This window comes from Miscanthus floridulus, chromosome 8, assembly GCF_019320115.1.
Source record: "Miscanthus floridulus cultivar M001 chromosome 8, ASM1932011v1, whole genome shotgun sequence".
Taxonomy (NCBI): domain Eukaryota; kingdom Viridiplantae; phylum Streptophyta; class Magnoliopsida; order Poales; family Poaceae; genus Miscanthus; species Miscanthus floridulus.
In genome coordinates, this window is record NC_089587.1 from 178,165,948 (window position 1) to 178,192,761 (window position 26,814).

At 48.5% G+C, this 26,814-nt stretch overlaps 2 protein-coding genes across 2 annotated transcripts; both read right to left on the reverse strand.

Annotated features, from left to right (window-relative positions):
- Nucleotides 1-1,973: 1,973 nt before the first annotated feature.
- Nucleotides 1,974-2,390, reverse strand: LOC136470230 (uncharacterized). Its single transcript, XM_066468143.1, has one exon. It carries the CDS (start codon nucleotides 2,388-2,390, stop codon nucleotides 1,974-1,976), a length of 417 nt encoding a protein of 138 aa, XP_066324240.1.
- A 5,069-nt stretch (nucleotides 2,391-7,459) lies between these two features.
- On the reverse strand, nucleotides 7,460-7,780 carry LOC136470231 (uncharacterized). The gene has a single exon (XM_066468144.1). It carries the CDS (start codon nucleotides 7,778-7,780, stop codon nucleotides 7,460-7,462), a length of 321 nt encoding a protein of 106 aa, XP_066324241.1.
- Between the last annotated feature and the right edge of the window lie 19,034 nt (nucleotides 7,781-26,814).

Here is a 26,814-nt window from a genome sequence, read left to right on the forward strand (position 1 = left end):
GTGTCGACCTCGAGGCCGTCAGTGATGGCTACGTCTTGGCCGAGGATGACGAGGAGGCCGATAAGGAGGTCACGAAGCTACTGGAGGCAACTGAGGGCCCTGGCACAGCGTAGGCCAAGCTGTTTGAAGAGGAGGTGGTCCCTCCCACGCCGTCCGCCGATGCTGGAGACCCTGAGCCTTGACCTAGGCCCAAGAGGCCATGTAACCAAATTAGGATTATTTTTGTACCATAGCGCTGGAGGCCGTCGAGGCCTTTTTAAAGTACTTATGCATCTACGCTTCTTAATTGTTTTTTACTATATTTCCGAGCCTCTGCCCTCTATCTCGTCTCTGAACATATCTCTTGCAAAAAACTTCCTCGGAGCCTAAGCTGCCCCTTGGGCGAAAGATGGTGAGGGAGTGCCGTAGCCCGGAGGCGTAGGCCGTCTCGCGACTCGACCAGCCTTTTGGCCTTGAGACAGACTTTCGGTCCTTAGGTTTTTTACAACTGATTTGTCAGAGCACGCTAGAGGGTTAGGCGTAGAATTTTTTTTTGAAAAATGACTAAAAAATGGTGCGTGGGACTTAGGGGGGGAGTCCCCCCTTCTAGCCCCCGAGGGAGGCTCGGTTCTGCAGAGGCAGAGCCATGTCCTGTTCGAGCCCCGCAGTGGGCACCTCTGCAGAGGCAGAGCTGAGTCTCCCTTATGGTGTTATCAGAATGCCAAGGCCCACGATGGGCTCGGAGGGTTTCTCGAAAAATTAGGACAACTAAAGAATGCTTCTTAATTGTATTTTGAGAAACAATGTATACAATGCTTGGAAATTTAAGGGTAAAAGCGACGTAGCTGTTCTATGTTCCAAGCGTTGGTGAGGATTTCGCCCTTCTCGTTGGCTAGCTTGTAGGTCCTGGGCTTCAGCACTTGGGCGACGATGTATGGTCCTTCCTATGGCGGGGTCAGCTTGTGGTGGCCCTTGTTGCTCTGCCTCAGCCTCAGCACCAGGTCGCCCACCTTCAGGTCTTGGCTTCAAACGCGCCGGGCTTGATAGCATCGTAGGGCTCGCTGGTTTTTGGCCGAATGTAGCAGCGCAACGTCTCTGGCTTCCTCCAGTTGGTCGAGGGCATCCTCGCGGGCAGTGCGGTTGCTCTGCTTGTTGTAGGCCTAAAGCCTCGGGGAACCATATTCCAAGTCAGTGGGGAGGACGGCCTCGGCTCCATAGACCAGGAAAAATGGTGTGAACCCCGTGGCTCGGCTCGGGGTGTTCCTCAGGCTCCAGATGACCGACGGGAGTTCGGTGAGCCATTTCTTGCCAAATTTCTTCAACCGGTTGTATATTCTTGGCTTGAGGCCTTGTAGGATCATGCCGTTGGCACGTTCTACTTGGCCATTTGTCCTAGGGTGTCCTACGGCCGACCAGGCCACACGGATGTGGTGGTTGTCGTAGAACGTCAGGAATTTTGGGCCGGTGAACTGTGTCCCATTGTCGGTGATGATGGTGTTCGAAACCCCGAACCTGTGGATGATGTCAGTGAAGAACAGCACTGCTTGCTCGGATTTGATTTGATTGATCGGACGAGCCTCGATCCATTTGGAGAACTTATTGATCGCTACCAACAGATGGGTGTAGCCTCCGGGGGCCTTCTACAGAGGCCCAACCATGTCGAGCCCCCACACGGCGAACGGCCATATGATGGGGATGGTTTGGAGGGCTTGGGCTAGGAGGTACGTCTGTCGCACATAGTACTGACATCCCTCGCAGGAGCATACGAGCTTGGTGGCATCAGCAACCGCCGTTGGCCAGTAGAACCCTTGGCGGAAGGAGTTTTCAACAAGCGTCCGAGGCGCTGCATGGTGCCCACAGGCTCCTGCGTGCAGGTCCCAAAGTAGGGCTTGGCCTGCCTCAGTGGTGATGCATCGTTGGAGAACGCCAGATGGACTTTGCCTATACAACTCACTGTTGCTGAGGATGTAAGTTTTGGCTCGTCGCGCAAGCCATCAAGCTTTGGTCCAGTCTGCGGGAAGCTCTCCTCGAATGAGGCAATCAAGGAACGAGACTCGCCAGTCCATGCCTAGGTTGGCCTCGGGAGGCTCTATGTTGACTTCCATGACCTCGGGCTTGGTCGAAGGGGTCTCGGTGACAGAGGGGGCCTTGGGCCCTGCGGTGGGCACAACCGGTGGGCTCTCTTCCGTCGCCGAGACATAGTCGATGGAAGGCTTGTGGAGATCTCTGGCGAAGACATTCAGGGGGACCGGGGCCTGTGCCGACGCCATCTTTGCCAGTTCGTCCGCGGTCTCGTTGAATTTCCACGTGATGTGGTTGAGTTCGAGACCGTCGAACTTTTCTTCTAGGCGACGTACCAACTTGCAGTACGCCTGCATGGGCCACCACACCCGGTGGGTGTGGTCAGCCATCCGGAACTTGTAGGGATGACAAAGCTGACACGTAGTAGCACCCCTACCTAGCGCGCCAACTGTCGGTGTTTTAGACCAGGGGGTCCTCAACCAACTAGTAAATTTGTACTGCGTGTTCTCAATCCTAGATGATGATGCAAAGAGACACAAGGTTTTATACTGGTTCAGGCAATAGGTGCCCTACGTCTAGTCTGAGAGATCGATCTTGTATTCCTTGCACCGAGGTGCTCGTAGTAGGGGTTTACAAGCAGGGCAAGAGAGGGAGCTAGTCCCAGGTCTCTACGTGGGGTGGTGTGATTTGCTTGAGATGTTGATCTCAGGTAGTGGGGAAGCGCGTGTGTTCATCTGAGCGTCTATGCGTGAGTTCATGAACTCGTGAGCCCGTCGTCTGTGAGCGTAAGTGTCAGCCTCAACGTAAGCGCCTCCGTCTCCCTTCGTCCCTAGTACTAGCCCCGATCTCTCCCTTTTATAGTCGATGGGGGGACAGGGGTGATACATGTGTTCTATAAGCGGAGGCGGTGTGTCCGAGCCCTATAGCTTACTACTGTGGCGGCATGGTCGACGGAGCGGTCTTTGTCCTTGATGCACTGGAGTGACGCGCCGGTCACGTCCAATCCTACGTGACGTGGGAGCTCTAGTGATGGCTTGACGTAGGACATGGTGGACGACGTGCCGGTTACTGTGTGTCGATGGCATAAAGGGCTGAGGCTTAGTTGGTGTCGAGGTTGAGCCATCGTGGGGGGCGCTCTGCGGGCGCGAATCCCGAGGCAGCCAAGACCCTGATGAGGATTGCCGAGGCCGGAGGGAGCAGTTGGTCCTATACACCGATTTCGAGGCTATAGGGACCCGAATTTGACTCCCCATGCCACGCTGTCCTCGGAGCAGCTAGGGCCAGGCAGCACAGCGCCGCATGGGTGTTCGTCGTGGGCACAGTGCCGAGCAAAGGTGGAGCAGGTGGCGGTGGGGGTGACGCAACTGCCCTCGCAGAGGACCGAGGGGGCGCCAGAGTCTGGCGAGGGCTGGCCGGCACCAGCAGATACAGAGGCCGTGCCACCACCGCCACCACCGCCGTTGCAGAGGAGGGTCGCCGTGCCAAAGCGGTTGCATCCCCGCTCGAGGTGAGTGTTTCGGTAGTGGAGTTGCGGTACCTCCTGCTCATCCCTTGGCCATATGCTGACCTTGTGAATTTGTACCTCCAGCCGGAAGCATCATGTGGAAGTGCCTGCCCTGGCGCCACGTAAGGTGCTCAAGGTGAGCGCCAGCTCCACCGCCCAAGGTGAGCGTGGCGCGGCCTTGGCCGGGGCCGACCCGAAGGAGCCGAACGCCCAAGAAGAGGCGGCCTAGGTGGCCATGGAGCAAGCGGAGGAGGAGCCTACGCCTCGTGAGGCCGAGGCCCACGAGTCGGCTGGAGCCGAGGCGCCTTCAGTCGCTGAGGCCACCGAGGCCGAGGCCCCCTGAACCTCCGAGGCCGAGGCGACGGAGGCTGGGGTGCCCAGGACCACTGAGGCCGCGGTGGTGGAGGCCGGATCCCCCGGGACCACTGAGGCCGGGGCAGCGGGGGCCGGCGTGAGCGCGGCGAAGCCGGCGGCCTAGGAAGTGGAGACGGGGGCAGGGCAAGCTTCAATTCTGCCCCCGATCTAGGGCCCGTCGCCGCCGTAGGAGAGCGCCTGGGAAGTGGAGGTCCATTCGATCTCCTCCGACGATACTTCTCGGGGGAGGGAGGGGGCGGATGCCGAGGTGGCCAGCACCATGGAGCAGCCTGCTCCGACCTCTGGCGAGGGAAGCTCGGCCCTCGTGCGGGTACGACCCGAGCCCCGCAGGTGGGATCACCCGCGTGTCTTGTGGTAGAGCTAGGACGACCCTGAGGGGGAGCCTCTGTTCGCCCTCGAGGACATGGGCGAGGGGGTGCTGGGACACTTTCAAGCAATACCGCTATCTGGCGGAGCAGTCGCTGCGGACAGCGCTGTCCGTCATGGCCGATAATCTGCTCGGCGTTGCCCAGGTGTGCGCTTTCCTTTCTCATGCGGTGTCGTCTTTTTCTGAATTTTTTGTAGTGCATGACCCCTGTTCTGCCTATCCAGGAGCTCGAGGTCTGGTCCCTTAGGAAGTCGATCTTCCTCCGGCGGGAGAGGGACATCTGGGACCAGCTCCAGCGGCAGAAGGACTTGCTCGCTCATGCCAACGAGCTTCTGTCGGCGCGAAGCACGGAGGTGGAGGACCTCCACCTTTGTTGTGTCGATATGAAGTCCGAGGTGGCCACAGCTCAGGAGTAGGTCGCCCCTTTGGCGGCGCGGGTCAAGGAGCTGGAGGAGGAGCTGGCCCGGGTGGCCGACGATCGGGACGTCTTCAGGTCCCCGTCTGAAGAAGCGACGGCCTCTGCCAAGGCCCTCGCTGGGCAGCTGGGGGCGGAGCAGGGTGCACACCTGCTGTCAAAAGGCACCCTGGCTGAGGCCCTCAAGGTGGCTGAGGCCTCCCAGATCGAGGCTGTGGCCTGGAAGGGAAAGGTCGAGGGTGAGTCCTGTTCCCCTTGATTTATTTGCTTTTCTTACGCTCGTCCCCTAACTCCCCGATGTGATGCAGAGCTAGAGAAGGAGGTCTCTAGGGCGGCCGAGGCCTCTTGGGTCGAGGTCCAGTGCCTGAAGGAGAAAGCCGAGGCCTCTTGGGTCGAGGCCCAGCGCTAGGAAGAGAAAGCCGAGGGTGAGTCCCGTAGGCCCTAGCCCCCGTTTGGCTTGTTTCCCTTTGCGCTTAACCCCATCCTGCATGTCTTGGCATAGGGTTGGAGAAGGAGGTCTCCCAGGTCACCGAGGCTTCCGTCGTGGTGCAGGCGGTGCTCAAGGCCGAGATCGAGGAGCACACCACACTGCAGAGTGCCGCCCGTACCGCCTGCGAGGCCCTAGAGGTCGAGGGGGTCTAGTCGAGCAGCTCCCTTAGGAGCCGCTTGATCGCGTTGAGCGGCCAAGTGCACGAGCGACTCCGAGGGGCGCTGCACACGGGCGTCAAGCGCGCCCTAGCCGTCATCGCCTCGCACTACACTAGCGTCGACCTCGAGGCCGTCAGTGATGGCTACGTCTTGGCCGAGGATGACGAGGAGGCCGATAAGGAGGTCACGAAGCTGCTGGAGGCGGCTGCGGGCCCTGGCACGGCGCTGGCCAAGCTGTTCAAAGAGGAGGTGGTCCCTCCCGCGCCGTCCACCGATGCTAGAGACCCTGAGCCTTGACCTGGGCCCAAGAGGCCATGTAACCAAATTAGGATTATTTTTGTACCATAACGCTGGTGGCCGTCGAGGCCTTTTGAAAGTACTTATGCATCTACGCTTCTTAATTGTTTTTACTGTATTTCCGAGCCTCTGCCCTCTGTCTCGTCTCTGAACATATCTCTTGCAAAAAACTTCCTCGGAGCCTAAGCTGCCCCTTGGGCGAAAGATGGTGAGGGAGTGCCGTAGCCTGGAGGCGTAAGCCGTCTCGCGACTCGACCGGCCTTTTGGCCTTGAGACAGACTTTCGGTCCTTAGGTTTTTTACAACCGATTTGTCAGAGCACGCTAGAGGGTTAGGCGTAGATTTTTTTTTTGAAAAATGACTAAAAAATGGTGCGTGGGACTTAGGGGGGGAGTCCCCCCTTCTAGCCCCCGAGGGAGGCTCGAATCTGCAGAGGCAGAGCCGTGTCCTGTTCGAGCCCCACAATGGTCACCTCTGCAGAGCCAGAGCTGAGTCTCCCTTATGGTGTTATCGTAATGTCGAGGCCCGTGATGGGCTCGGAGGGTTTCTTGAAAAATTAGGACAACTAAAGAACGCTTCTTAATTGTATTTCGAGAAACAATGTATACAATGCTTGGAAATTTAAGGGTAAAAGCGACGTAGCTGTTCTATGTTCCAAGCGTTGGTGAGGATTTCGCCCTTCTCATTGGCTAGCTTGTAGGTCCCGGGCTTCAGCACTTGGGCGACGATGTATGGTCCTTCCCATGGCGGGGTCAGCTTGTGGCGGCCCTTGTTGCTCTGACTCAGCCTCAGCACCAGGTCGCCCACCTTCAGGTCTCGGCTTCAAACGCGCTGGGCTTGATAGCGTCGTAGGGCTTGCTGGTATTTGGCCGAATGTAGCAGCGCAACGTCTCGGGCTTCCTCCAGTTGGTCGAGGGCATCCTCGCGGGCAGTGCGGTTGCTCTGCTTGTTGTAGGCCTGAAGCCTCGGGGACCGTATTCCAAGTCAGTGGGGAGGACGGCCTCGGCTCCATAGACCAGGAAAAATGGTGTGAACCCCGTGGCTCGGCTCGGGGTGTTCCTTAGGCTCTAGATGACCGATGGGAGTTCGGTGAGCCATTTCTTGCCAAATTTCTTCAACCGGTTGTATATTCTTGGCTTGAGGCCTTGTAGGATCATGCCGTTGGCGCGTTCTACTTGGCCGTTTGTCCTAGGGTGTCCTACGGCCGACCAGGCCACACGGATGTGGTGGTCGTCGTAGAACGTCAGGAATTTTTGGCCGGTGAACTGTGTCCCATTATCGGTGATGATGGTGTTCGGAACCCCGAACCAGTGGATGATGTCAGTGAAGAACAGCACCGCTTGCTCGGATTTGATTCGATTGATCGGATGAGCCTCGATCCATTTGGAGAACTTATCGATCGCTACCAACAGATGGGTGTAGCCTCCGGGGGCCTTCTGCAGAGGCCCAACCATGTTGAGCCCCCACACGGCGAATGGCCATGTGATGGGGATGGTTTGGAGGCCTTGGGCCGGGAGGTGCGTCTGTCGCGCATAGTACTGACATCCCTCGCAGGAGCATACGAGCTTGGTGGCGTCAGCAACCGCCGTTGGCCAGTAGAACCCTTGGCGGAAGGTGTTTCCGACGAGCGTCCGAGGCGCTACATGGTGCCCGCAGGCTCCTGCGTGCAGGTCCCAAAGTAGGGCTTGGCCTGCCTTGGTGGTGATGCATCGTTGGAGAACGCTAGATGGACTTTGCCTGTACAACTCGCTGTTGCTGAGGACGTAAGTTTTGGCTCGTCGCGCAAGCCGTCGAGCTTTGGTCCTGTCTGCGGGAAGCTCTCCTCGAATGAGGCAATCAAGGAACGGGACTCGCTAGTCCGTGCCTGGGTTGGCATCGGGAGGCTCCGGGTTGACTTCCTTGATCTCGGATTCGGTCGAAGGGGTCTCGGTGACAGAGGGGGCCTCGGGCCCTGCGGTGGGCTCAACCGGTGGGCTCTCTTCCGTCGCCGAGATGTAGTCAATGGAAGGCTTGTGGAGGTCTCTGGCGAAGACGTTCAGGGGGACCGAGGCCCGTGCCGACGCCATCTTTGCCAGTTCATCCACGGTCTTGTTGAATTTCCGCGCGATGTGGTTGAGTTCGAGACCATCGAACTTTTCTTCTAGGCGACGTACCAACTTGCAGTACGCCTGCATGGGCCACCACACACGGCGGGTGTGGTCTACCATCCGGAACTTGTTGGGATGACAAAGCTGACACGCAGTAGCACCCCTACCTGGTGCGCCAACTGTCGGTGTTTTAGACCGAGGGGTCCTCAACCAACTAGTAAATTTGTACTGTGTGTTCTCAATCCCGGATGATGATGCAAAGAGACACAAGGTTTTATACCGGTTCAGGCAATAGGTGCCCTATGTCCAGTCTGAGAGATCGATCTTGTATTCCTTGCACCGAGGTGCTCGTAGTAGGGGTTTACAAGCAGGGCAAGAGAGGGAGCTAGTCCCAGGTCTCTACGTGGGGTGGTGTGATTTGCTTGAGATGTTGATCTCAGGCAGCGGGGAAGCGCGTGTGTTCGTCTGAGCGTCTATGCGTGAGTTCATGAACTCGTGAGCCCGTCGTCTGTGAGCGTAAGTGTCAGCCTAAACATAAGCGCCTCCGTCTCCCTTCGTCCCTAGTACCGGCCCCGGTCTCTCCCTTTTATAGTCGAAGGGGGGACAGGGGTGATACATGTGTTCTGTAAGCGGAGGCGGCGTGTCCAAGCCCTATAGCTTGCTACTGTGGCGGCATGGTCGACGGAGCGGTCTTTGTCCTTGATGCACTGGAGCGACACGCCGATCACGTCCAATCCTACGTGACGTGGGAGCTCTAGTGATGGCTTGACGTAGGACATGGCGGACGACGTGCCGGTTACTGTGTGTCGATGGCGTAAAGGGCCGTGGCTTAGTTGGTGTCGAGGCTGAGCCATCGTGGGGGGCGCTCGGCGGGCGCGAATCCTGAGGCAGCCGAGACCCTGATGTGGATTGCCGAGGCCGGAGGGAGTAGTTGGTCCTGTACACTGATTCCGAGGCTACAGGGACCCGAATTTGACTCCCCACGCCGTGCTGTCCTCGGAGCAGCTGGGGCCAGGCAGCACAGCGCTGCATGGGTGTTCGTCGTGGGCACAGCGGCCGGTAACCCCTACTCCATCCCGTCTCGGACGGCATGGCGTTGATGTGACCCTACGTCTCGTCGGCCACTCCGCTGTGTCGAGCCGTCGTTTGGCTGATATCGTGGGAGCGGTTGAACGCGTCGGTTGGATGTGACATCCTGTCAGAGAAGTGGGTCAAGGCGGAGGCGATGGGGTTGTTTGCCGAGCCGGCCTCGAGCGAGGCGGAGAATTGGCAACCCGTCTGAGGCCTTCCGGGCGGGCCTCGGGCGAGTCGGAGAATTGGTTCTCTATCCGAGGCCTTACGAGCCGGCCTCGGGCGAGTTGGAGAATCGGTTCCCTATCCAAGGCCCTACGTGCGAGGCCTCAAGCGAGGCGGAGAATCGGTAGCCTCGGACAAGGCGGGGGTTAGCCAGTAGTTGTCTCTTGGCTTTGATTTTTAGAGGGTCTAAGCGATTTTTTCGGATCTTGCTTAGGGGACCCCTTTTCATGGTACCCGACACTCGCCGTCCGCCACCGTGGTCAGTCGAACGTTTGGGATGTCTAGACATCACCTGAAGAAGAATGGCGCCAATGAATTGAAATCTCTCGTAATTGTCTTCCTGTACTTTTCATGTGCATTCCTAAAATAAAGCCGTGACGTTAGCATAGACACTATACTAGTCACTTCTGGTTGTAGTTCTGGTCGGAAGGAACCTAACAAAATTTGAATCATAATTTTTGGATTCAAATTTGATTATATATATATTTTATAATTTTTAGTAAATTTGTGCATTCTTTGGAAAAGGACAAGAAGCTAACAAACACTTCCGTGGACTGCTGCGTCGCTCGCACCCACACGAGATCCGTTTGTGCGTAGTTCATTCCTCGGAGCACGGGCCGAAGCCGGCGCCTCACGAGACGACGACCCCGTGCCGTCTGCTGCTCGCGAGGGGTGTTTTTGCAAAATTTTCTGGACGCAGACGGCTCAAAGGGTCCCGTTGTACGTGCCCTTAAACTGGACGTTGGGACGCTATTCCGGTGGACCAAACCGGTATAAATCATTATATCTATGTTTACCATCGAGTTTTGCATACGCTGAAGCTCCCCGAACAATCATCCCGGATAACCATGTGACGAGTTGTTGGTCAACAAACAATGAGAGCTTGCGCGTTAGGTATATGTTTACCATCGAGTTTTGCATACGCTGAAGCTCCCCGAACAATCATCCCGGATAACCATGTGACGAGTTGTTGGTCAACAAACAATGAGAGCTTGCGCGTTAGGTAGGGACTTTAAGCGCAATTGCGTTCAAGAGCTCGACAGACCTCAAATTCAACGTCGTGTTCCCAAGGATCAATCTATTGCAAGGAGTTTTCTGTACCGCTCTGGGAACTCAGGCGAGTCGGCATCTCCCTAGGCGTTCAAGTCCAAGGCTGAGTTGAAGTCCAGATCAGAAGTTCGATTTTCTGTCTCGGCGAGTTACAGAGCCGTCGCTGCGTCTGTACCGAACGAAAATTCAAGCTGCTGCTGCATACCGAAGGCGGTCAATTTGCGGCACACGAGGATCGAGGGAAGCCACCAACCCTCTGTTCCAAATTATTCGTCGCTTTTGAATTCCGTGCCATAAATTTGTCTCGATTTGTAGAAAAAATACATGCAACATTTGTATTTTCAAATAAATTTATTAAAAAACTAGATTCAAAGATTTTTCTAATAATACCAATTATGTACTATAAAAATTAATATTTTTAATATATATTTTGTCGAAGTTATTTCTCCGAAAACGAAAAATGACAAATAATTTAGGACGGATGGAGTACGTTTCAACTTTAGGCCAATATCGACATCGATGTACTCGGAATCGATGTTCATGGAATACTGGTGGAAGTATCGAGCGACGGACAAGTGCAAGTCGAACTAATCAAGCAAACGAGGCCATGTCCGAGACGAGTTCTGGCGGATGAGTTCTAGTTGGATAAGGAGCCAATCAATAGCAAACAAGTGAAGATGACGTGGGATCGACAGAGCCACGACACAAACGCATCAGGCTGAATTGGAAGTAAGGCTTTTACTCGATCACAAGGGTCTAAACTAGTATAAATCGTTTGTCTTGGTGTTTCCCGTCGAGTTTCGCATACGCCGAAACCCACCATACTCGACACTGACGCCCCTTCCGACTACTCGGGCTCGATGGCAGAGAAGCGGGCTCAATACTCGACACTTGGGATGCACCTTCCGACTACTCGGGCTCGATGGCAGAGAAGCTGACTCAGTACTCGACACTCGAGACGCACCTTCTGACTACTCAGGACCTGACATGCTAGTCGGGAACGGGTACCAGACGATCAAGAACCTTACTCGGTAACTACTCGGCCTGATCAAGAATCTACAGTTCCAACTACTCGGTTGCGGTGCCCAACTACTCTGCCACGGTGTCCGACTACTTAGTTGCGGTAATCGACTATCCGGCCACAAAGGATAAGCTGATGCTTGGGCGCTCCTAAGCCCAAAACGCTGGGATCACGCGCTGATTCTACCACACGACTGTCAATCAAGCTAAGTCACGTTTTAATATTTTTTTCAAATATTCTTTAATCATCATATATCTCCGAATATTATTCATGTGCCTCTGCGGCTCTACTATAGTTGAATTCCCAACGACTCAAGTCTTCTCTTAATAGTTGTTAATTTACCTAGGTAGCTGACGCCTTAATCCGTGAAACCTACTCTCAGGAGAGGTGCTTAAACGTAACGAGCTACTTACCTAGGGAAATTACATGGCCTAGCAAGAGTAAGACAAAAAAAATTCTCTCTTTTTCATGCAGCCCGACTGCTCTAGTCTTCTCTTAACAGTCGTTAAATTACCTAGTTAGTCCACGCCTTAATCTGTGAAACCTACTCTCAGGAGAGGTGCTTAAACGTAACAGGCTACCTACCCAGGGAAATTACATGGCCTAGCAAGAGAAGATGCAAAAAAAATTATATGCATTTTATAATGCTGGGACATGCTCCCGACTTATTATTTCACTCGCATTTCATAATGTTGGGATTCGCTCACGACTTGATATCTTGTATATGAATTACTACATACTCTTCTATGTTTACTTTGCGGGGGGCATATCTGGACCACATCACCGGATGAGGTACGCGCCCTCCACGGGCTATCTTAATCGGGCACTATTTTGTTGGGTGAAGCAAGCGCCTTTGCAGGCTGCTTTACTCAACCACTACGTCGTTGGGTGAGGCACGCTCTCCGCGCTACCTTACTCAGCCACTGCTCCATGAGACGAGGTTTCTTCACCTCTGCGGCTTAGTCGGCACTAAGCTCAGGGGCTCGGCTGTTGCCACAACATAGTCGGTTTCACTCCGACTATTCTTCGAAGCAGAAATTCTTGGAAGAAAAACTCACCTGCCGGCTCACTACATTTCGACGATGCTGCAAGCTGGTATACTATCAAGTTGCTATTCGGATCAGGGTGCTGATTTTGGGTGGCAGTCTGGGGCCTTGATAAGTACTCGGCTCTAAGCTCAGGGGTTTAGATTCAAGCATTCAAGCACTCGGCGACAAGCGATCTTCGATCATTGTCCTCGGGTGGTTACTCGGCTGCACCCTTGAGGATGTCTACAAGACCCTATAACCGAGTACCGGGTACACAGATTTAGGCTCGGGGGCTGCGGGACATATATCCTCAGCGGATGCTTTCAAATTTCTTCGAAAGGAATTGGAGCAATTGCAGGACAAGACCCTCTAGCTCTTTATGCTAAATAGCAAGAGGCTCGGGGGCTAAGCATATATGCTTCACCTAGTAGTGATGCATATTGATTTCAAGAGCACATCATGGTTTCTCTCAAGAAAGTACTCGGATGAAGCTTTATTCTACTCGGTATGCTCCAAGAGATTCAAGAAGACTTCTATCGATCAACCATGAAGAGCTCGGGGGCTTGACAGACAATCCTCGGGAACCCCGCAAGGAAAGGCGAAGACCTAGTCTGACTAGGACTCTCCGTATGTAATTCTTGTAGTATTACTACCTTATAATCCTACTAGGACTCCTATCTTGTAACCGACTAGGAATCCTATCCCTTGGACTATATAAAGGAGGGCGGGGCTCCCTAGATCGGCACCCATGACAACAGACTCAACAGTCTAAACCCCAAGCGCAGGGCGCAATATACCATCTACCCCAAACTAGACGTAGGGATGCTATTTCGGCAGACCGAACCGATATAAGTCATTATCTCTGCATTTACCATCGAGTTCTGCATACGTCGATGCTCCCCAAACAATCGTCCCAGGTAATCCCGTGATGAGTTGCCGGTCAACAAACACCGACAAGATTCCTAACTATCTAGGTTACCTTAAAAATATGTGTAATCTAGATCAAAAGCCACCTAGATGAAGCGCTGAAATGGTACCTATCTGAAGTTGTAGTCCGAGTCACGTATATTACATTCCGAGCTTCATGTATTCTCATGTGTGAGTGATACCATGTGGCAGAACCGCCCGAAATAACATGCTTTCGGAGGCGCTCGTCTTCCACTAGACACTAAGCACCCCGAAAGTTAGCTACATCGGACAGTTCCGTCGAGCACACCCCATGGGAGAACTCGAATCAATCCACATTTTACCTCCAGAATCCAATAATGAGTACGAGCTTACAATACTTAGTCCATTTCATACAACAAGAGTTCTTGGAAATTATTTATTATAATACCAGGGTTCAGAGTACAATAATTAAACAACGGAATGAAAATAAACATCTAGCAAAAACGATACAAGGATCCATCTGTGCCCACCAGAAGAATCCTCCACACAAGAGCTACACCTCAAGCGGCACCTGCAATAGGGTAAAATAAACCCTTAGTACACAGTATACTCACAAGACTTACCCAACTACTGGGAATAGTTTCCCGACTCCAAGGGGTATGATAGGCAATATGGTTTTGCTGTTTTCTTTTTATTTATGAAAAGCATTACTAGAAGTACGTCCTTAAGATCAAGTTTAATTAGCAGTCAAGATTACTTCGTTAGCTAACCATTCTAGGTAAGCACATATTCTACTTTCAAGCAAAGGTTGAGCAATCAGAACCAATTTACCATCTTTCATATTCCAGTTCTTACTACGATGCTAGACCATAGCCAAGTCATACCGTCTCACGGAAATGGCGATTTGTGAACTAATGTATCCTAGCTGGGTACCCCGAAACACATGCCCCATTTGTACCCCAGGCATGAACAAGACCAACCCATTCCACTCCTATCACGGGGTCCAGGTCCCTGTCCAAACTTGGACTCCATGCCCCCACACATGAGACCTGGTCTCAATATGGTGCTTAGACCTCCACCTTTCCCCACCTCCAATCAGTCAGTCCGGAAGTAGCCGGAACCCACGACAAGAGCGTAACGAGCCTTCCCGCTCCCATAAGCAAGTATGTGCTCAGGATAATAAGTCTGTGACCTGACTACCATCTACAGCAACGGACGGTCCTCAATCGACACGGATAGGGAAAATAGTGTAACCAAGCTAAGGCCCATGGCCGCGGGACACAACTCGTTACACCCACCAATACCCATACCATATCCCTGCCCGGTCTCCATTTTCTTTTCATCAATTTCCACCACTTCATCGGGAACTCGCAAACACTTTTTCAGCTGGGGGACATGGTAAACATTATGGACTGTTGATAAAAACATTCGGGAGTTGGAGATGATAAGCAACAGAACCACACTGCTCCAAAATTTTATAAGTTCCAACATAACGAGGAGCTAACTTTCCATGGACTCCAAACCAATGCACACATCTCATCGAGGATACCTTTAGGTACACATGGTCACCAACTTCCAACTGCAAAGGTCTTCTCCTCTTGTCCGCATAAGCTTTCTGACGGTTCTGAGCCGCTTTCAAATGACTCTGAATAACACTGGCATGTTCTCTTGCTTCTTTGATAAAATTAGGTCCAAAGTAACCACGGTCACCCACTTCCACCTAGCTAAGAGGTGTCCTACATTTCTTACCATACAAGCCTCAAAAGGTGCCATTCAAATGCTCTCTTGATAGCTATTGTTATAGGAAAACTCAGCTAAAGTCAATCATTTGTCCCACTTTTCTAGATAAGAAATGGCACAAGCTCTCAATATGTCTTCAAGTACTTGATTGACCCTTTCTATCTGACCGTCAGTTTGCGGGTGATAAGCTAAACTTCTAAGGAGACGAGTACCAAGACATTTCTTGAGTTACTCCCAGAAATGAGAGACAAAGACTGACCCTCTATCAGAAATAATGGTAAGAGGAACTCCATGTAGGGTCACAACCTGATCAAAATACAACTTGGCATACTTCTAGGCTGAATACCTTGTATCCACCGGGAGGAAATGAGCGAACTTGGTAAGGCAATCCTCAATGACCCAAATAGAGTCATACCCCTTTGCCATGCGGGGCAAACCCACAACAAAGTCCATGGAAATATCCTCCCATTTCCAAATAGGGATAGGCAAGGGCTATAGAAATCTAGGCGTACGCATATGGTCCGCCTTAACGCTTCCACAAATGTCACATTCTAAGATATATTTGGTAATATCCTATTTCATATTTGGCCACCAATACAAGTGACGCAAATCATGATACATCTTATTACTTCCCGGATGATTGGATAATTTGGAGTTGTGAGCTTCATCCAAAAATTTTCTCCTAAGCTCATCACTTGAGGGAACCACCAATCGGTTCTTGAACTTCACCACACCTTGATCATCAATACTGAAATGAGGAACACGCCCTTCGGCGATTAGCTTCTTGATATGAGGGATTTCCGAAGCATCTTGCCTTTGCTCTATCATAATTTGCTCAAGTAAATCCGAGACTAGAGCAGTATGGGCTAACACTTCAGAATGGGTGAGGGACAAAGCTTCCTCATCAACCTAATGCGACTTCTGACTTAAGGCATCAGCTACCACATTAGCTTTTCCCGGATGATAATGAACTTCTAAATTGTAATCCTTGATTAACTCGAGCCATCTGTGTTGCCTCATATTCAACTCAGATTGAGTGAAAATGTATTTGAGGCTCTTGTAATCCATGTAGATATGCACTTTATTTCCCAACAGGTAATGTCTCCAAATTTTTAGAGCGTGCACAACTGTAGCCAGCTCTAAATCATGGGTGGGATAATTCAACTCGTGCTTTTTCCGCTGACGTGAAGCATAAGCGATCACACGTCCGTGTTGCATAAGCACACATCCTAGTTAGTCCTAGAGGAATCACAATACACATCAAACAGCCTATCAATATCTGGTTGGGTAAGAACAGGAGGACATGTAAGAAACTTCTTTAGGGCTTGGAAAGCTTCTTCACAAGCCAGACTCCATACAAACTTGACATCCTTCTGGAGCAACTTGGTCATTGGTTGAGCCACTTTAGAAAACTTAGGGATGAAGCGCCGATAATAACCAGCAAGACCAAGGAACTAATGAATCTGATGCACTAACTTTGAAGATTTCCAATTTAACACATCCTGCACCTTGCCAGGATCCACAGAAATGCCTTCAGGTGTCAGAACATGTCCCAAGAATTGTACTCGTTCCAACCAAAACTCGCACTTGCTAAATTTGGCATACAGCTTGTGTTCCGCAATTGAGTTAGGACTATGCGAAGATGTTGTGCATGCTCTTCATTGTTCTTAGAATATATCAATATGTCATCAATGAACACCACTACAAACTTGTCTAACTTCGGCATGAAGATTGAATTCATGAGATACATGAAGAATGCAGGAGCATTATTGAGACCAAAAGATATGACTAGGTATTCATAGAGCCCATACCTAGTAGAGAAAGTTGTCTTTGGTATATCTTGTGGTCGGATCTTAATTTAGTGATACCTAGAACAAAGATCAATCTTTAAAAACACCTTGGCACCAGCCAAATGATCGAACAAAGTATCAATACGAGGTAAAGGATACTTGTTCTTAATGGTTACCATGTTGAGAGGGTGATAATCCACACACATTCGAAGAGTGTTGTCCTTCTTCACAAAAATAGTTGGACAACCCCATGGTGAAGAACTTGGACGGATGAATCCCTTCTCCAACAATTCCTCTAACTGTTTTGTCATCTCATCCAATTCCTTTGGAGCCATGCGGTAAGAACGCTTGAAATAGGAGAAGTACTAGGTTCTAACTCAATGGCAAACTCCACATCCCGGTCCGGTGGTAACCCCGATAGGTCCTCAGGGAAGACATCTAGAAACTCACAGGCTACAGGAATAGAAGAAAGGCCTAGAGAAGCTTCAGCATGATCAACAACTGGTAGGGTGGGGACTAAAGACATAAGGAGAGACATTATATCCTCAGAAGAAGGAAGCTTCAACTCAACAATTCTTTACATAAGGTTTAAGACTACCCCATAGTTTCTCAACCAGTTCATTCCTAGAATTGCATCTATGCCTTGCCTAGGCAACACCATGAACTAGAGACGATAAGAGTGAGTAGCTAGCACTAGTCTCATTGTGTCCATTCGAGTTTTATTGCACAACTACGCACCTAGAGTTCTGATTCTATAGGTAGTAGGAATAGCCATAGTAGATATATTGTGCATTTGTGCAAACCCCATACTCATGAATGATTGTGATGCACCAGAACCAAATAATACATATGTTGGGTGTGAATCAATAGTGAACATACCATCCATCACAGGCTCTCCCTACGGGATCTCCTCAGCCTTAGTGAAGTTAACCTGTCTCGAGCGGGGCACGAGCACCTTCTTCCTAATGATAGTCCTCTTGATCAAATGAGAGTTGGCTAAAGGCTGAGAAGATTGAGTAAGCTAGTTCTGGGGCACTCATGAGCATAGTGGCCTTCCTTGCCACACTTGAAACAAGCACCCATCTTATTCTCCTATCCCTGACGAGGTGGAACCTGCTATCCCTGAGGTTGCTGCACCTGCTGAGTAGGTGCACGGTACTGAGTGGGAGGTGCCTGGTAAGTCTGATGAGATGACTGTCCACCCGGAGAGTGATAGGACACCCTCCTCACAACCTATACCTTCTGTGACTGTGTGTGACTAGAAGACCCAGTGATCACCCTCTTACACTTCCACTCAGCCTGAGAGTCACGCTGAAGTCCCTCCATAGCAATGGCGGCATTCATCAAAGCCCGAAAGGTATGATAGCCCCCTATATACAGCTTCTCTTGCAAGATGCAAGAGAGACCACGATTGAAATGGTCCATCTTCTTCTCATCAGTATCCACATGAGCCCCAACATACTGTGCAAGGTGGTTGAACTTGTTCACATATTCCATCACAATCATGTTTCCTTGTTTTAGCTCCAGAAACTCGGACAGCTTCCTGTTCAGCAAACCAGCACTAACGGAAAGTAGTGGTAAACTCCCGCCAAGTCACATAGTGGTCCATAGGCTGCATGGCATTGAAAGTATCCCACCAAGCACTAGCAGATCCTAGAAGCTGCTATGCGGCAAAGCGCACCTTCTACTCATCCGTCACATTGAGCAGCTAAAACTTCTGCTCCAGAATATGAAGCCATTGCTCCATGTCCAGAGGCTCCACAGTCGATGTGAACATGGGCGGGTGTGTCCCCAAGAAGTCCTAATAGGAACAGGGCCTCTAGGGACCGCAGGCACCACCCCCATTCCCGTCATTGCCACCAGGGCCTCCACGGGCGAAGCGACCAATAGCATGTGCCAGCATCTCTAGGGCACGAGCTAACTCACGATGAGCAGCCAACATCTAAACCATCATCTTAGCATGGGTCATCGGAGGTGGTGGTGGCAGAGGAGGACCAAGGAGTGGGGCCTCGTGCCTCTCCCTGTTGGCATTGCCATGATCATCGCCACGACCATTTTTTCCCTGGTCTTCACCAAGACCATGGCCCACCCCAGCACTAGTGCTCCTACGACTAGACCTCAGGTTCATCTATAAATAGATAGGAACCCACCATTAGGGACCAGGCCTCCATACTTAGAAACAAATGGCTAGAGAGATGACAAGGCCCAATAAATGGTTACAAGCGAGAACTTTTTCTTAAGAGTTAAAGAATTTCTCTTTATTTATTATCCTATCAATTTACTACCCAAAATTATATGTGTAGGGGAGTTTAGTTTAAGCAAGATTCTCTTTGCATGATGCATGGATCGACCTATTCGTTCACTCAAGCCAAAATATAGCGGCATTCGCATATAATTTTTGGCACAACGCACACTCACTTCCCATACGCTAAACGATTCTTACGCAGCGTAAGTTAGTGTACCTATAGAAGATTGATTAGATAAAACCAGTGCCACTATCCTAAATAGACCATATTACTAGGACTTATACTTATTTACGTAATTTATCGCATCCTACTTTTCGCAGAGCTTTTGTTGGTCAAATTTTAGGTTTTGAAAAGAGTTTTTAAACTCGTAGACTCATTATTGACTCTGATACCACCTGTGGCAGAACCGCCCGAAATAACACGCTTTCGGAGGCACCTGTCTTCCACTAGACACTAAGCACCCCGAAAGTTAGCTACATCGGACAGTTCCATCGAGCACACCCTATAGGAGAACTTGAATCAATCCACATTTTACCACTAGAATCCAATAATGAGTACGAGCTTACAATACTTAGTCCATTTCATACAACAAGAGTTCTTGGAAATTATTTATTATAATACTAGGGTTCAGAGTGTGATAATTAAACAATAGAATGAAAATAAACATCTAGCGGAAACAATACAAGGATCCGTCTGTGCCCACCAGAAGAATCCTCCACACAAGAGCTACTCCTCAAGTTACACCTACAACAGGGTAAAATAAAACCTGAGTACACAATATACTCGCAAGACTTACCCGACTAGTGAGAATAGTTTCCTGACTCCAAGGGATATGATAGGCAATATGGGTTTGCTGTCTTCTTTTTGTTTGCGAAAAGCATTACTAGAAGTACATCCTTAAGATCAAGTTTAATTAGCGGTCAAGATTACTTCATTAGCTAACTATTCTAGGTAAGCACATGTTCTACTTTCAAGCAAAGGTTGAGCAATCAGAACTAATTTACCATCTTTCATATTCCTATTCTTACTATAGTGCTAGATCATAGCCAAGTCATACCATCTCACAGAAATGGTGATTCATGAACCAATGTATCCTAGCTGTGTACCCTAAAACACATGCGCCCATTTGTATCCCAGGCACATACAAGACCAACCCATTCCACTCCTATCACGGGGTCTAGGTCCCCGTCCAAACTTGGACTCCAAGCCCCCACACTTGAGACCCGGTCTTAATATGGTGCTTAGATGTCCACCTTTCCACGCCTCCAATCAGTCGGTCCGAAAAGAGATGGAACCCACAAGAAGAGCGTAACGAGCCTTCCCACTCCCATCAGCAAGTATCTGCTCAGGATAATAAGTCTGTGACCTGACTATCATCCACAGCAACAGAAATTCCTCAATCGACATGGACAGGGAAAATAGTGTAACCAAGCTAAGCCCCATGGCCGTGGGACACAACTCGTTATACCCACCAATACCCATACCATATTCCTGCCCGGTCTCCATTTTCCTTTCATCATTTTTATCATGAGAGTAATTATAATAATCACCTATTGTGAGTAACGGCAGGTTACTCACGCTACCAAAAACCTAAGCATAGTAGCTACTCGAACCTGCACTAGTATGACTCATAGTGTAACACCCTAGGTGTTAAGCTTGCATATTTTGACTTGCATTGCATGAGCATGAGCATCGAGCATTCATATATAAGCTTTTACAATTGAAACATGCGACTGAAACATATGAAACATGCTTGTTATTTTATGTTTCCTTGTATATATGCATATGATCATGAGTGAATACATGTAAATGGTTTATGTGAGTCACTAAAACATCTTAGCTACACTTAGGATGACTAGTGGAACAATGGTTATGAAGGTCACTTTGCATGATAAAGTCGTTAAGTGATGCTATGTATGTTGACCTGGAAAGCTTTATGTGTAACCAATGTAAGAAATGATTGTGTGACCTTAGGAATAGCTTAAACATGTTTAGAATGTCATTAAGAAGAACTTTGGTATTCATGGCTAGGGCTAATTTGGTCACTAGGTCATAGTTTAAGTGTATACCATCATTTGAATGTAGTAGGTTTGACCTCGTTTGATCCATATGATAGAGACTTTGCATGTATGTGGTCACTAAAGCAAAGTTGTAGTATTTTAGTAGAGCAACAACTTTTATTTTTGGGTCATGAGCTAATTATGTGCATAGCTTAGTCTTTTTGAGCTCAAAAAAATCAACAATTCACTGATTTTCAACACTTAGAAAATTTCTAAGTCTTTATGCTTTTACAGTTTGACAAGCTCAACTTTGGGTTGACTTTACTTGATTTTGGTTGAGAATTTGCACGTGATCCTATAATAAGAATTGTAGCTGGTACTTAGGGCTACAAGTTTTGTTCAATTGGTTTGCACTAAGGAGCTACGGATTAAGAGTTTAATCGCTGGAAATTCACGTCGTCAGGCTCGGTTCGGGGCTCTGATGGCCAACTCACTCGGCTTCAGTGGCCGACCGACGCCAGAGCATGAACGCCGTGTGGAGCCGGTGGAGGCCAGGCGTCACCGACGTCCTACCCAGCGCGGCCATGTCAGGCCAGAGAGCACTACAACATGCCCCGCACTCGCCCGCTCCCTCCCCACGCTCACATTTTCATTTTCCCTGCCTCCTCCTTCGCCGTCCGCAACAGCCGCAACAGCTCAGGCAGCACCGCCGTTGCCATTGCCGATGCCAGCTCACCCTCGTTGCTCCGCCGTCACCACAGCAGCCCCGTTGTACTCCCACCGTCCCACCGCAATCGCCCTGCTAGCTAGTCGCGCACGGTAAGCCACCGCGCTGTGCGCAGACCTCACTGGTGTCCGCCGCCGAGCCCCGTCGCCGTGGCCGGGACACCTCCGTCCGCCATTCGCTGTAATATCTTGTGCGCTAGATTCTCCATGGTCTATAGATTCTTGGCTGAGCCCTAGTTTGAGTCATCATGGTCACCTCCGACGTATTGCCGTCGACCACGTCCGCTGCACCGCCATGGTCGCCGCCGTCTTGCTTAGCTCAGGCCATCGGTTCACTTAGTTACACTAGTGTGCGTGGGAGGTCATGGGGATCATTTTTGTGTCGGTGCCATCGCCGGAGAAGGTCGCCACCAGCGAGATAGCGCCGTCCCACGCTGCTCCCCAGTTTTGGTGCCTATGACATGTGGGTCCGTCTGACCGGTGGACCCCGACTGTCAGCAGCACAGTCTGAGAGGATAGTTCAATTATTTCTAGATTTGATTGTAACTTTGAAAAACCATAGGTGGAGTTCTAGAGGTCCAATTTTTGTGAACCAAATTTTGTAGTGTTCCTTAGGAAGTGTAGTATTTTATAAAAATATGATAAGTACAGTTTCTGATGTTTTTATTAAGGATTAAAATGCATTTAGATGAATGCTTTTTGTATGTTTACAATTTTATAAATTAGATATCTTGAGCTAGAAAACTCCTAAAATTGTTATTCCAATTTTGTGGGTTTTGTATTGACATGCTCTAGCTAGAAAAAATAATAAGTTTACTATAAACTTAATTTAAATATGGTCTTTCTAATTATTTATTAATAAATGGCATTTTCTAAGGAAATTTGTAGGGATAAAAATATGTAAAATATTGCTATGCAAATTTTTGTACAGTAGTATGGCACTAAGGTGAAGCTAGAAAAAATATATAATCTGTTGCTTGACACTTTTCTATAGGGTTTTCTATTTTCACTAAAATAACCCTTGCTAGCTTGTCATTTTTGCATAGGATGTTATACATGTGCAAATGGTATGAAATTTTCACAGTAGTATATTGTGAGCATTAGGAGTCTAATGTAATTTTCTGAGAATTTATTGTGCACATTTGGTGTATGTTTATTATTTACCCTAATTATTTAATTGAATTAATAAAGGCATTTAAATAATTAGATTATGATTAACCATGATGTTCTCTATGGTTCTTATGATGCATAGTAACTGTTGATGTCAATGGTAAGGCTTAGAAGCCATTGATTGTATGCAAATAACTAATTATCACTTTATAATTCAAATACAAGGCTGCATGTATAGTTTTGATTGTATGGATGATTTCATATGGATGATGGTCTTTGTTGTAAAACTTGTTAATAACAAAGTTGTAGATAACTTACTAATATACCTTGTGTTAAATGTTCACAGTCATAGGGCTTAGGGTTTTTGAGTTCTAGCTGTCACAAGTTTGTTGTCGAAAATGTTTACTTTCTGGATAGATTTGATTGAATGATTTGTTTGCCCTATATAACTCTTGAATCACAGTAAGAGTATTAAAAGAAAGTTGTAGACAATTTTATAAAATTTCCATAAAGTCCAAGATCATAGCATTTGGATAAGTAGAACTTTAGTTATGAGTAAAACAAGTAGCTACTGTTTGTGGTATAGTAAATGAATTGTTGAAGTGTTTGATTAAGTAATCAAGAAGAGATATGCACATACTCAGAAAAATGTGATGCACTTGTTATTACTTTAACACCATGCTATTAAGAATACTTACATGAATGCATTCATCATGGGTCATCATACTATACTTGTCAGCATATATGCATTCGCAATATCTTATGCCATATTCATGCATCTAGGATCGACAGAGGAGATAATGTTGCTGGAGTTCAATGAAGGAGAGGAAGGGGACCAGCAAGAGATTCCTCAAGCCACAGCTCCCAAAGGTGAGGAGCAGAACCAAGAAGAGCTTTCGGAGTGCCCTGACCACCGCCCCACTTCTTTTCTAAAAGGAAAGCCCTAGAGCATTCTAAGTCTCCTAATGTTTTACCAAATATTACTCAAGTCCTTTATGATTGATGCATTAGGTTATAAGAGTTGATTGGAACCACTTGATGCATATAATTTCCTTGTCCAGAAATACTCCTTTAACCTGGTGTAGGTCCAGGATTGAATATATGCTTAGCCATGCTTAGACCGGTAGAAGTCGGGTGATTTCCTGTCACCTGCCAAATATAGGTGGATACCGAAGCACGGTTGGCTATATTTGCTATCGTGGAAAAGAACCATGGGGTAATGTAAATCGAGGCCAAGCAGAGTCTATGCGTAGGTTGACTCATGTGATTTCGTCTGTGTCGATTAAGGACCGTACCATTGTTGGCACTTTTGATAAGATTGAACGCATGCCTATCACTTAGCTGGCCAGATAACTCGTTTCAACCACGAAGCTGAGTAGCTCAACTCAGGCCGGGCCCCGCTCTATAAGAGTACGCACTCTGGATGGAAGTAAGGATGTGCGGGGAAGCCAGACATGAGCCCAAGGGTAGGATAGTCCTGAACGTCCTGGCAGTTGGTTGTCCCTGATTATGCGGCGCTGGGCGAACCAGCGACATGTGTACTTGAGTTGTACCAAAGGTGACCTAAGGTGACCGTTGATCTGGTCTGCCTAGGTTTGTGTTAGGAATAAATTCCCAGCTGGTTGAAATCGATTCAAATTGTCGTCTCTCCCAGATAGTGAGAAACTTGGCTAGCCCCAACATCATAGTAATTGTATTATGGAATATAATGGTTTGGATAAACATGGAATTACTATACCTGCTATGGTTACTATTGTATGCTCTTTAAATGATATACCACATGTTTGGCACAGGATAGTTGCTAATTTAGAGATGGGTAGTTATAAATAACTTGATAACAGAATTATAATTGTATAACCAAGTTAATCGCTTTTTATGCAAATGTTGTCAAGCTATCTCCACTTATACAGCCTTGCATAATCCTTGGAGTCAATTTATTTCTGGTTTATGATGGGTAAGTCTAGCTGAGTACCTTCTCGTACTCAAGGTTTTATTTCCATTGTTGTAGATGGCACAATTTATCATGGGTATTGCAAGAGTTGCTTCTATCCCGCTGTGGATGAGGAGTAAGCCTTGGGCAGGCTTCTTTATTAATCCCTCTACATGCTTTTGTGGACTGTGATCGTATGTCGGCACTGTATTAAACTATGTTGGCAAATGCTACATTCAAACTTAATTTGCTTCCGCTATTATCTATCAAACTTGGTTTGTAATAACTTTGTTTCATACTCTGATGATGGAAATGTATCTACGAACTTTATGTAATATATGACATGTATGTTGAATCATGTACGATCTTGGTTGTTTGTGGACCATTTATCGAGACCCGTCGTGGTATTCGACAGACTACTTGGTTTATATGGGCTCAAGTATGACAGTGCGACCGCTTGCGGGTTGCCATTGTACTTGTGCTCTTATAAATTCATCGGTTCTACGACAGCTGGCATCAGAGCAAGATTCAACGTTAATTGTCACATGTATATTTAAAACAAAGGTTTTTGTTTTCCAAAATCATTTTCTAGCAACGAATAGCTATACAAATAGGTATTTGAAACCTAAAGTGTGCCAGTGATAACTTTCCTTATGCCCAAATTAAGGACTATTAGGTGGCTATTTAAGTACTAACTTGGGGGTTTTTAATTTCGTCGTCCATACGGCGTGCTATTGTATGGATGCCATTCACTTGAATGGTAATGTATGGATCAAATGCCTCTACACCAAGGTAAGAAGGTAAGTTGATGAGTGGCATGACTGCAAGATGGGAGCGTGCGGTCGGGGAGAGTTAGCTTTGGTATGGCTATGTATGCATGCTTGCATGTGTATATGGTGCGTATTTAATTGTGGGTATAAACTGTCATTGGGTAGCTTTGATACGGAAGTATATGTATGGGTATACATATATGGAAGTATTTAGATTTACATTCTGCATATATAATTGTGGGGTTTGGGCTGAAATGAAATTCTTATGCAGGTACACTAACAACGAAATGGGTAGCTCGACTAGTTACGCTATATATGAGAGAACATATGTATGCCACCGTGTATGCCGTTGGAAATAAAATTTTCCTAAGTTTGTGAGTACGTATGGAACATGCATGCATCATGATAATAATTAACCAATACTTGCATTGTTCCTCCCATTATAAATTTCTTACTCGGTTGTGTAACACTTATCCATTATGGGCTTGTCTCACAAAAGTTGTACATGTTGATGGTACAGATGGCAGCATTAGTTGGATGTGAGAATTTCCTGATGGTGGTCAGAACTCCTGCTTTGCTTTGGAGAGTTTTGCACTTTGCGGGGTATCAGGAGCCACCTCTCTATCATTGCAATGAAGAGTACCTAGAGGGACAGCCATGGTATGAGGTGTAGCTAACCATACTAGCCCACACACAAGCACCTCTCTGGCAGGAATGGAAGGCGGATTCCGAAGGGAAAACTCCTTGGGAGGCTGCCCAAGTGGTGGCCTTTGAGGTTTTGAGTCAGATCTATCAGCAGCATGGGGATGCACTTACCGGCAGTGCTGCTAGTATGTTTCCTTGGGTGGATCCATCCATAGCAATATGGGAACAACACAACCAAAATGCATTGATCCAAGATCAGGATGAGCGGGCAAATAGCTCTAGTCCCGCTATGAGTGCCATATTTGCGATGATGAAGATGTTTTGTACATGCTAGGACACTAGGGATTTCTGGCAGGAATCATACACCACTTGAATGGACAAGCTCATGAGAGCTAAAGCCGCACAATGCAAGCTCAAGAAGCGTGTGCATAGGCATAAGAAAGCAGCAAGTGAAGCCCAATGGGAATCTGACCAAGCCTATGCAGCTTTGGGCAATCTCCATACCCAAATGGAGCAAGTGGATCAACAGAGAGCAGCAGCCTAAGAAGCTAGAGCGGATGATCAAGCTTTGCTTGCAGGACTACGAGAGCAGCTGGAGGCCACCCGTGCAGAGGCATCCACGGCTACGTGCCAGCAGGATGCAGCAAACAACCGTGCCACTGCAGCAAGAATAGAACGAGATAGGCACCGTGCCATAAGTAACGCGTAGGACCGTGCTGAAAGGGGCTTACGTTAGCAGCTTGCACAAGCTCAGCTTCGAGTGATGGACCTTCAGCATGAGGTGCACTATCTGAACAACCAGTTGAACCCAATCCTTGATGGGGAAGAAGATGGTCCAAATGTGGAAGAAGAAGATGATGAGGACGAGGAAGAAGTGGAGC

Bases quoted from the DNA above. Each gene is read 5' to 3' on its own strand.
- LOC136470230 (XM_066468143.1), bottom strand. From the start codon at position 2,390: ATGGCTGACCACACCCACCGGGTGTGGTGGCCCATGCAGGCGTACTGC.
- LOC136470231 (XM_066468144.1), bottom strand. From the start codon at position 7,780: ATGCAGGCGTACTGCAAGTTGGTACGTCGCCTAGAAGAAAAGTTCGAT.